General features: G+C 48.5%; 2 protein-coding genes across 2 annotated transcripts; one reads left to right on the top strand and one right to left on the bottom strand.

Moving 5' to 3' along the window:
* Nucleotides 1-2,656: 2,656 nt before the first annotated feature.
* LOC131263406 (nuclear pore complex protein Nup214) lies at nt 2,657-8,615 on the bottom strand. Its single transcript, XM_058265602.1, has 2 exons — nt 8,489-8,615; nt 2,657-8,410 (listed from the first exon to the last, which is right to left on the bottom strand). The coding sequence occupies exons 1-2, from the start codon at nt 8,522-8,524 to the stop codon at nt 2,792-2,794; spliced, it is 5,655 nt and encodes a 1,884-aa protein (XP_058121585.1). The 5' UTR covers nt 8,525-8,615; the 3' UTR covers nt 2,657-2,791.
* Nucleotides 8,616-8,940: 325 nt separating this feature from the next.
* On the top strand, nt 8,941-10,255 carry LOC131266169 (protein cornichon). Its single transcript, XM_058268543.1, has 5 exons — nt 8,941-8,997; nt 9,073-9,341; nt 9,431-9,543; nt 9,607-9,750; nt 9,824-10,255. The coding sequence occupies exons 2-5, from the start codon at nt 9,192-9,194 to the stop codon at nt 9,849-9,851; spliced, it is 435 nt and encodes a 144-aa protein (XP_058124526.1). The 5' UTR covers nt 8,941-8,997; nt 9,073-9,191; the 3' UTR covers nt 9,852-10,255.
* Nucleotides 10,256-10,466: the final 211 nt, after the last annotated feature.

Below are 10,466 nucleotides of genomic sequence, written 5' to 3'. Positions count from 1 at the left end.
TGGAACATCCTCCCTTATGTATACATTTGTGCTCGAAAGGAAAAGAGTGGTGGTGAGAAACTTGGTGGAACTCAATGTGAAATTATTTTGTTAGTCATCTGAAAATCATGTAAGATCGTTCTCTACGATGGAAGTTGGAGTGCGGGAGAAGTGCGGATTATCGATGGACATTATTAGGGATTAGCCGAACAACCAAAAGATGGACTAAGGATAAGGCGTCCCGGGGAAGGTATAGAATTTGTCAATTTCTAAAAACTCCATAGGCTGTATGACCCGAAAGAGCAGAAAATGAGCTACGCAACTCGTTGGTAGTTACTTTTGTTGGTTCGCGTGGTTGAAATAAAGCCACGAATGTCACGGGCCGCTTAACGAGAACGATTGGAATTGCAATAATTGACAGTATCTCGTGAATGATTTCCACATAGAGCGTAACCCCACTTTTTTAATGTATAAAAAGATTTTTGCATTCACTAAGTAATTGTTGAATTACTCGATGAATTCACTTTGTAACTTTTTTTTTTAAATAAGCCGTTCTTTCGAACTATGCATGATTCTTTTATCCCATATTTATTATAGCTCGCTTTTTTTTACGTAAACGCTTGCTTTCTGTGTCTGTTTGAAGGCGTTGTTTTGCAAGAAAGTGTTTCCAGTTGCTTTTTCACAATTCGTCTTTAAAATATCGACCATCTTTGAATCTGGTATCATTGGATAAAACAATGGTCCGTCTTTTGTGAGACACAACCAAACAACATCCTATATTTGCAAAGAAGTTTATGAATTGTGCAATCATAACAACTTAAAATCAGATTTAACTAAGCAAAAAAAACAGGCAAAGCGAAACAGGCAGCAATATTCAGTAACATAGGTAAAGGAAGCTGAAAAACCTACACTTTATGTTCAAACGCTTTTATAGAAGGAACTAAATAAACGAAAAACAAGCACGTGTCGATAAACATTATGAAGTAACAAAACAAAGGCAACATAAAGAAACACTTTGACCTAAACAAAATAATAATGAATACAGAATAGAAAGTCCAACAAACACACCCATACACACCGTTTTCATAGAAAATAGAAGGAAAAACGTTAACGTAAAAAGTAAAACTAGGAATATCATTCACAATGCAGCTATGGGGACTTTATGAAAACTGTGGAAAAAAAAGTCAACCACAGAAAGCAAATACCTTATTGCGAACGGTGACGAACGAAAAATGAACAGCATTGAAATTATAACTTTCCCTAAATTTTTTAAAAACTGTTTTAAAAGAATGGTTTTCCATGATTTTCTTGACATACGAAGGGACAAAGCTCTCCTCAGCGTGTTGACGAGAAGATGGGATCCATAACGATGAATTAGGGGTCATTCCATTAAAAAAAAAAGATGAAAATTAGAACACCTTTGTCGTTCGGACCTTTCCACAAACACCTTTCAGCACTGCTTAGCCATTGTTACTCAATCCAAACTAACTAAGTCATATAGTTTTCGTTTATTTTGCTTACTAAACCAGAAGGAACTTGAAATACCTAATCAAGACGGGCAAATCGAGTAGATCGATCGGATACCCAGGGCAGTGTTCTTTTCGTAAGAGATTGAATGTTTTCTTCCGAATACGGTGAAGAACACTTATTAGTAATGTATTACAAAATTCCGGCAAGTGTGTCAAATAAAAATTTAGGAAAGAGAATGTCAACGTTGAGTTAAACAAGAAACAACCCTGCTGTCGATTGTTCACTAGCAACTGAGACAGTCAGCCGATTGTTATATGTGCACGCTTATGAACAACAGATGTTATTTTTCTTATAAGTTCGTTTTATATTTTCGTTATTGGTTTATTTTTCGGTTCGGTAATGCACAAGAGAAATAAAAACTTGTAGAAAAATTTAAACTCAGTCGATACGCAATGGCAATGTAACATCGTAACATGAAGATTTAAAAACAAAGAAGGGGTGTATCAAAACGAAACGGAACAAAATTATGATACACAAGTTAAACTAAATCAGAAACTAGCACCGCCAACTAAATGGTAAAGCAGCAAAGGAGGTGAAATTTTAGTATAATGAAAAATCCGAGATTTTGCAAACAGTTCTTTGAATTGGAAGAAGTGGAGAGAGAGAAAGGGGAAATATAAAAGAGGACAAGAAAAAAAAATAAAAATTGTCAGAATGGAACAGGATAAGAAAATGGTGAACTAAGATTGGAAATCCTAGACGACGCACCAGAGGCGTGTTGTAGGAAGGTTGGCGCAAGATTCTATTTCCTCTTGCCATCGCAGCAGGCCACCACCAAATGAGCAGCATACGATTCCGTTCGAAAACACGATGATAGCAACAGCAGCAGAAGCACTAGCAAGCGCAGGTGTACTAAAAGAAAGTAACATAGTAGGCATATTAAAAACGAAAACTGAACTCACTGAAATCGAAACAAGAATCCGGATGAAGTGTTGTAGCCGAACCGCAAGACGGAGGTGAAATATCGTACCAATTTATATAATGATTGTAACTTGTAAGCTATTGCGAATGAAAGTATAGTCTCAACACACAGAAACAAGAGTAAGAAAGTAATAAAAAAAATCGAACGATGGAAAACTGAAGATGGGTTTTGTTGCCGATTCTTATTTTTTCTGTCCAGCATGAAGAAGAAAACAACTTTGGTTCATTTCATAAGTGAACAAATAAAATCGATATAGTGTATGTTTATTTCAGCATGATTCTCGGTTGAGCTAGCATCAACAAACTGCATTTTAAAGAAAGTGACTATCAAATAAAAACTGTTTCTCAATACACAATGCGCTTACGAACGCCAGCTGGAGAAGGATGATCCACCGAACTGGGGAGGCTTCGTGGCTTGCTGCTGCGCCAAACCGCCGAACGAAACGCTCGTCGATGAGGAACCGAGCTGCTCAAACAGGTTGTTCGATTGTGTCGGTGATCCGATGGCGGTGGCAGCCGGTGCGACACCGAAGGCCGCTCCCCCACCGAACGTCGCCTTCGGGCTACCGAACGTGGGCCCCCCACCGAAGGTCGGTGCACCGCCAAACGTGGCCGCACCGCCGAATGTTGGCGTTCCCGAACCGAAGGCTGCCGTGCCACCGAAGGCGGACGACACCGGTTTGCTGAATGCCGAGGCACCACCTCCCGATGGTGAACCGAACGCGCTCACGGTGTTGGTGGGTGTTGGTGCCGCTCCGAAAGCAGTTCCGGCTGTTGCACCACCACCGAAGATCGATTGCGTTGTCTGCGAAGGGGCTGCAGGGGACTGAGGGCTAGTGAAGCCCGACGAACCGGTATTTGCTCCAACGGAACCGAACAAACCTGAACCTCCCGTCCAGGATGATTGGGTTGAGGTTGCTGCGGGGCTTCCGAATATGTTTCCTCCTCCACCGGCGGGCGTTGATGATGCTCCGAAGGCGGATGTCCCACCGAAGATGGATCCACCGGATGCGGCGCTATTGTTGTTGTTACCGAAAATTCCTCCTCCCGCGGACGGTGCTGCCGACGAACCTCCAAAGATGTTTCCGGAACTTACCGGAGTTGAAGGGGAGGAGGAGGCGCTCGCTCCAAAGATAGAACCACCGCCAAAGCCGGTTCCGGTTGTCGTCGTGGCCGTTCCTCCGGATCCCGAGCTGAAGAATCCTCCACTAGTGGCCCCTCCTCCGAAAATGGAACCAGCGGTAGTTGTTGTTGTGCTTGTGCTTGTCGCGCCAAATAGAGATCCTCCCGATGATGCCACCGCGGTCGAAGTCACGGTCGAAGGAGCTACAACCGAACCGAACAAACCACTTCCACCCGTACTGGCGGTGGAGGCGACGGGTGTGGTAGCCACACCGAAACCAGCAGCCGGTTTAGAAACAGCTCCAAAAATAGAGGTACCTGTTCCGGCGGTCGCGGAACCGCCGAAGATACTTGCAGTGCTTGTTCCGGCCCCGGGTTGCGGCGCACCGAAGGCACTCGAGCTGAAAATGTTTCCACCGCTCGAGGGTGGAGTCTGGGGCGAAGTGGTGCCGATGGCCGTAGTGGTTGGCGAGCAGATGCTGATCGACCCGAATAAACCGGCCGTAGGGTCCGCCGTCGCCGGGGCGGTGATTGTCGATGGTGGTGGAGTCGTCGGGGAAGCCACTGATGCCGTTGACGCATCCGGGGCCGAAGGTGAAGGAAGCGATTTACCTAAGGTAGGAAGCGATCCGAAAGAAAATCCACCCGTTGAGATAACGGTGACTGTGTTGGGAGGGGTAGAGGTAGAGGAAACGGTACTGGATGCTGCAGGAACCGTTTCCTTTTTTTCCTCCGGTTTGGACTGATCGCTGGGAGGAGTCACCGTTGCTGTTGGCGTGAAGCTGCTACCGAAACTAAAGCCGCTATTCGGAGGTGTTCCATCGGCCTTTGTAGTTGGTGGTGCCGGTTTTACGCCACCAAAAAGTAGTCCTCCACTCGCGGTCGTCGGCGTGCTGGTTCCCGAGGACGCTACCACGGGAGTAATGGTCGTCCCGCCGAACGTCAACCCGGAGAAAAATCCACCACTTTTGGCCGAATCGCCGGTTGCCGTCGTGTTGCTCTTGCTTCCAAAAAGACTACCCTCGCCAAAAGTTGAACCTGCGCCACTCGATCCAAACAGACCGGTGGACGTCGCCGTCGTTCCCTTGGTCGTGGAGGTAACCTTCGTCTGCGAACCATCCACCGTCGCCGCCGTTGGGTCAACCTTCTGCAACAAACTGGTCAATGCTGGAAGCGGGGCCTTGGTCGTCGTGTTTGACTCGACCACCGGTCCGAACGAGGGCGGTAGTGGTTTATCTTTGCGTGTTTCATCGTCCACCACCGCCACCACCGGTGGGATGTTTTCGTTCGTTACGGGAGTTTGCTTCGGTTTACCCAGATTCAGCGGCGCCTCCGAGGCACCGCCGGTGGAGCCACTTCCGAAGGAAAGTGTCGAAGGTGTCGACGCTGAAGATGGGTCGAAGGAAAATGTTGGTTTCGAAACGGAACCGAACGAGAGACTTGGCGTTTGAGTGTTTGCTCCTGCACCGGCAAAGGAAAATACCGATTTTCCCGTCATCCCCACACCACTGGTGACGGCGGCAGACGACGTCTCTGGGGGAGATTTAAAGGCAGCAGGCGACGAACCCGTTGCAGCTGTTGACGATCCGAAACTGAACAACCCGGCCGCAGATGGCTTTGGGGCTACGTTTTCCTTCGCTCCGGAGTCTTTCTTCTCCATGTTTTCCTTGTTGCTAGCACCGAAGGAAAGACCGGTGCTTATATTCCCTCCTCCTCCGATGGGCTTGGAAGGAGGTGCGGCATCCGCCGTCATCGGTGTAATTGTGGTTTGTCCGAACGAAAAACTACCCATACCTGCCGATCCTCCGGTCGCCGCTTGTGCTGGGAATGAGAACGGTTTATTAGAGGCTGTTGACGATGCTAACGGTTTTGCAACGGGTTGCTGCGATTGCTGCTGTAGGATTTGCTGCTGCGGTTGTTGCTGCTGAGGCTGCTGCGGCTGTTGCGGCTGCTGGGGTCGCTTCTGAGCTTGTTGTTGCTGTTGCTGCTGCTGTTGTTGTTGCTGCTGCTGTTGTTGTTGCTGCTGCTGTTGTTGTTGCTGCTTCTTTTGTTCAGCCTCCTTCTTAGCAGCCTGTGCCTTCTGCGATTTTTCTTGCTCCAAATTTAACCGTCTCACTTCATCACGTCGCTCACGGACCACTTCCGAGCTCAATCCGACCCTGTCCGGTCGCTTCGGTTTCACCGTCACCACCTTACGGCCGGCGAGCGCCTTACGCAATGCGGCCAACTTTACCTCGCTCAATTTTTTCGCATCCGCCGCCACCTGATCCCCGAGCGTCATCGAAAGGATGGAATCCGTCAGCGACTCGATCGCACCACTGTCATCGTGTGTGAGCGCTTTGCGTCCTTCGGCGTCTCCGAGCCCCTTCAGCGTACTCTTCAGTCCGAGCCTGTGCTTGAGGTAGCCCAATTTCTCGCACTGCCGGTTCAGTATCTCCTGCTGCTTCGAGAGCGTCTGGTACAGCACCTCCAGACTCGGAATGTGCATGCGCTGCCGGACTTGCGCCCGCTTGGCTTCCTCCACCGCCATCCACTGGGCACCGAGCTGCTTCGTGACGGTACGCAGCTGGTTCTCGTTCACCTGCAGCATGTTCTCCAGCGCGGACAGCTGTCGGCGACTCGCCTGTGACATCACGTGTTCCTCCTGGTACTGGTGCAAGCTAGGGTTATTGTAGATGGCACTCTTGCTGTTCGCCTCCGCCACCATCGCAAATGCTTCGTTCAGTCCGAGCCGAAGCGCCTGTACGTCCGACACGAGCGATTGGGTGCTTTCGTTTGCCTGCGCAATGATGTCCTCCAGTTCGCGCAGGTTGCGAATGATGCCGGCCGACTCTTCCTTCGAGCCGATCTGTACGTTCACTGACCGATTACGCTGCTGCATATCAACCAGCTCACGGGAGAATCGTTTCAACTCGTCCACCGTTATGGCCCGAATGATGGCGTTATTGTCCTCACTAGATACATCCGATTTTCTCGTCGTGCGCGTCTGCTGTCCCGTTGCTGCGACCGGCGGTTGTGCTTGTGATTGCTGTTGTTGGCTCGATGCCGGCGGAACGTACGTCGGAGGAACTGTAACGAGAGGTTTGTTTGCATCCGCGGGGCCCGCCGATGTGAATGTCGGTGTAGCGGTTGTTGGTGGTGCCATCGACGCCATCGCAGCTTGAAACGGTGGAGCGGACATTGTCGGGAGGCCACTCGGTGTCGTTCCAATAGTAGTACCACCTGCACTCCCGAATCCTCCCACACCGCTCGGTGATGCAAACCCTCCGAACGGGGACGTTTTCGTTTCTCCACCAGCACCAGCATTTCCTCCGAATGTGATTTGCTTTCCGAAGGTGGGCGCTATGGTTGTGGCCGTGGGCACTGCTGTTGGTGGTTTGGCGCTACCAACCGACCCGAACAGATTGAGCGGTGATTTTGGGACCGTCGAGTCACCGGGACCGAGCCCTGCATTGAAGAAGGATTTCGTTTTCGGTATGGCCGGTGTCGAGGTGGCTCCACTTGGAACGGCAAACGATATCTCGGACAAATGTGGCGGTTGCTGCTGGCTCACCTGCGACGCCATTGCGTTTGCATTCGAGGCCATTCCGGCCGCCTGGAACGAAGGAGTTGTCTGTGGTGGTGCGGAATTGTCAAAGTCAATCATTACGAAAGCACCACCAGTTAAATCTTGAGCCGGTTTCGGTGGCGAGCAAATGTTGGGCACATTTGGCATCTTGTTCAGTACGTTAAAGGAAACCAGCTGGCCGTACGTGGAGAGAAGGTGTATCATTGGCATCACCGGAAACGCCTGCTCCCCGATCACGAGCTCGTGTGTGCAGCCCGTCTCGAGTGCGAATCCGATGGGAAATGATTCCTGTTTGTCCGCCGTAAGAGGAAGTTCGGCTCGCGCTTCGTCCGTCGTTGTCCATTGGCACCAGGTGGGTGCTTCACCGGTTTCGGTCGTGCCTAGGATGCCCACCTCCATGCTGTTGGCCGATGCCATCAGCAGGAGGTTCCAGGGGAGAATGTGCAGCAGAAACACCTGGCCCTTGCGTGGTCCACTCTGGCTGTAGCAAACGTCATCGTAGTTGATTAAAATCGGATTGCCCACTTTCGGTGCGTTCACGATGAACAGTGCTGGCACCGAATCGGGAGCGTGGGGAAGGAAAACGGCCGCAAACTGGTACGTGCTGAGCCACTGCACGGCAAGCACATCATATCCTCCACCGCCTTCCACAACTCCCGGTGGACAGACGATAGTACGGGCCGGTTTTAGGTCGGGCTTGTATTGCACAAGCTTTCCATTGGCGAACGCTACAACCAACTGCTTTCCCTTCGGACTCCAGCAGGCACACTGCGCAGCCCCTGCGTTGGCGTCGAGCGAGTGGAACTCAAGCCCGGTCGGTTCCTTGAGTGTGTACACCGAAAGTCCACCGGTTTCGGTGCGCACGGAGAACATGTTGTGTATGACGGGATTCCAGCAGATTTGCGAACACCTTACACCGGGCTGCGGTGAGGTTCGTATTTCATGCAGCTTCACTACGGATCCGGTCAAAAACGAAGGCACCGAGTAGATGTAAATGAATGGGACGCCACCGTTACCGACGACATCTACCGCCAGGAAGCCATGGTCGCAGCTTACGGCAAGTTGAAACGCTTCACTGGGTAGCTGGACCGTACGTAACGGAACCACATCGCTGACCGCGCGATCTCCCGTGGTAATGTCCTTCAGCCGCAACACCCGCAACTCCGGGCCAACTGTGCCGGCAAATACCAACCCGTGCACACTGGCCGCAGCCAGTAGGTTGCAGTTATCCTTAGCATTTCCATTCCCTTTGAACAGTGGCACTTTGCTTTGTAGTTTAAACATTAACTCCTACAAAGAGAAACACAGATCCGAGTTAGCCATCTAGAATGATAAACATAACCAAACTTCACGCCCGCCGAGTCGTACCGTTACGTCCAATCCTTCCGGAGCCTGTTGAGCCATCTTGTGAAAACTTTTGTGATTCCTTCCTACACTAAACTACAGTTTTTCCGTTGCACAATTAGCAACAATCACAACGCTAAATGCAGCGACCGGAGTAAATAATCGAAGAGCCGCGCGAAAGCCGCCTATTTTCGCTTCTCGATGAAACTAACCTAGACGAATCCCAAACTGTCAAAGTGACAGCACTTGGCGGTTTCCATCAAAACGGGTTTCCGATTAATAGATATTTTTAGTCAACCAACAAAGCGTCTCTATATGGTTTAATGTGCCTTCGATTATGTAAAATTATTATATTAATTTTCTCTTAATCGATGGCACAATACCTTCTAATAAAACACGTTTCGGATTATTATGACCACACGTCGAACAACGGTTGCCCATAGTTGTTCAAACTGTCAAAACTGTCAACAGCGGCCAAACATTGCTTTTCGCCAGGCGGCGCAGATTTGGTACATTTTTTCACAAAACAAGAAGTAATCTTTTTTATAATCACTAAAAGTTTCCCTAAATTGACTCAGTGTTCTATATTTTCGTACGTTTCCTTTTAGCAAACAGTTCACTTTATCAAACTGTCCTGTTGCACACCCAAAACCTACTGAAGAACAGCAGCAATCGAGCGCAATCGTAGTAACCATACACGGATTAGCAACTTCTAGTTACCGAAGAAATGGGTTTCAGTTTTCCTGCGTTCAGTTACATCGTGGCATTGATTATCGATGCATTCCTTATATTTTTCTCGATATTCCACATCATCGCATTCGACGAGCTGAAAACGGACTACAAAAATCCCATTGACCAGTGTCAGTCCCTTAACCCGGTATGAATTAGTGTCACCCGATAATCCGCGTCCCGCAAAGAAGAGCTAGCTGTAATGTCGATTTTGATATTCTGTGTTTTTGATTGCAGCTCGTTTTACCGGAATACCTACTGCACATTCTGTTCAATTTGCTCTTCTTGTTCTCCGGCGAATGGCTGTCCCTGGCGTTAAATATACCCCTTATCGCATACCACATATACAGGTAAAACTGCGGTCGAAAAACCACCTGCGTAAATAATAACCAACCGTTTTTTTGTTACACCAGGTACGCCAACCGACCGGTGATGACGGGACCAGGATTGTACGATCCAACCAGCATCATGAACACCGACGTTCTAAGGAGTTGCCAACGCGAAGGATGGATTAAGCTGGCCGTTTATCTTTTATCGTTCTTCTACTATCTCTACGGGTAAGTTTTGTTGCTTCATTGGTCTTGTTTGTCTCAAAGTGAACGAGCAAATCACACTGTTTTCTACCTTCAGGATGATTATGGCTCTCATAGCCTCGTAGACGGTGCACCAATTTCGTCCGAACCACGTGCTGCTATACATGTAAGGGATCAACAAATTCGGTATTCTGTTGAGAATGTAAATTCGGACCTCTCTGAACCAAACAGCCCTTAGGGTGGAACAGCCCCTTTTTTTTGTTGTGGCGTTTGCTTTTCGCTACATAATTGTGAATCATACCAAGATAACAGACTTGACCCATCGTGTTGCCACGCGTCACTACGTCGGCCAATACTTATTTATTCCCATCGAAACAATGTCCCTTAAAGCCATGCATCTGACTTTGCCCAACCGGCAGTTCTAATTCGATCACGGACGATAACCATCAAAATAGAATCAAACCATATAGCTAATTGATTAGATTATAAACAGGTTATTAGGCTGAATAAATATCTTTTCAAGATTGCACATTTGCGAGTAATTTCTTTAAAATGCAGTTTCGTGTTCAATAAGCAAATAACATGTCACGATCATGATCCGAATCGTTAAAAATGATCGAGCCAACAAGAGCAGTCTCTAGTTTGGTGTAGGATTTTAAGTCCTCTAAAACCAAAAGCATCAGATGATCTCATCACGTTTTATGACATTTTCAGCAAAGTGTGTAAAAAACCCCCCAAAA

Source organism: Anopheles coustani, chromosome 2 (assembly GCF_943734705.1).
Source record: "Anopheles coustani chromosome 2, idAnoCousDA_361_x.2, whole genome shotgun sequence".
Lineage (NCBI taxonomy): Eukaryota > Metazoa > Arthropoda > Insecta > Diptera > Culicidae > Anopheles > Anopheles coustani.
The sequence above is the reverse complement of the archived record's forward strand: the minus strand, read 5'-3'. Positions and strand labels throughout refer to the sequence as shown.

Bases quoted from the DNA above. Each gene is read 5' to 3' on its own strand.
- LOC131263406 (XM_058265602.1), bottom strand. From the start codon at position 8,524: ATGGCTCAACAGGCTCCGGAAGGATTGGACGTAACG. The intron at 8,411-8,488 runs GTACGACTCGGC...TTCTCTTTGTAG, and splicing joins CGGAAGGATTGGACGTAACG to GAGTTAATGTTTAAACTACA.
- LOC131266169 (XM_058268543.1), top strand. From the start codon at position 9,192: ATGGGTTTCAGTTTTCCTGCGTTCAGTTACATCGTGGCATTGATTATC. The intron at 9,342-9,430 runs GTATGAATTAGT...TTTTGATTGCAG, and splicing joins AGTGTCAGTCCCTTAACCCG to CTCGTTTTACCGGAATACCT. The intron at 9,544-9,606 runs GTAAAACTGCGG...TTGTTACACCAG, and splicing joins ATCGCATACCACATATACAG to GTACGCCAACCGACCGGTGA.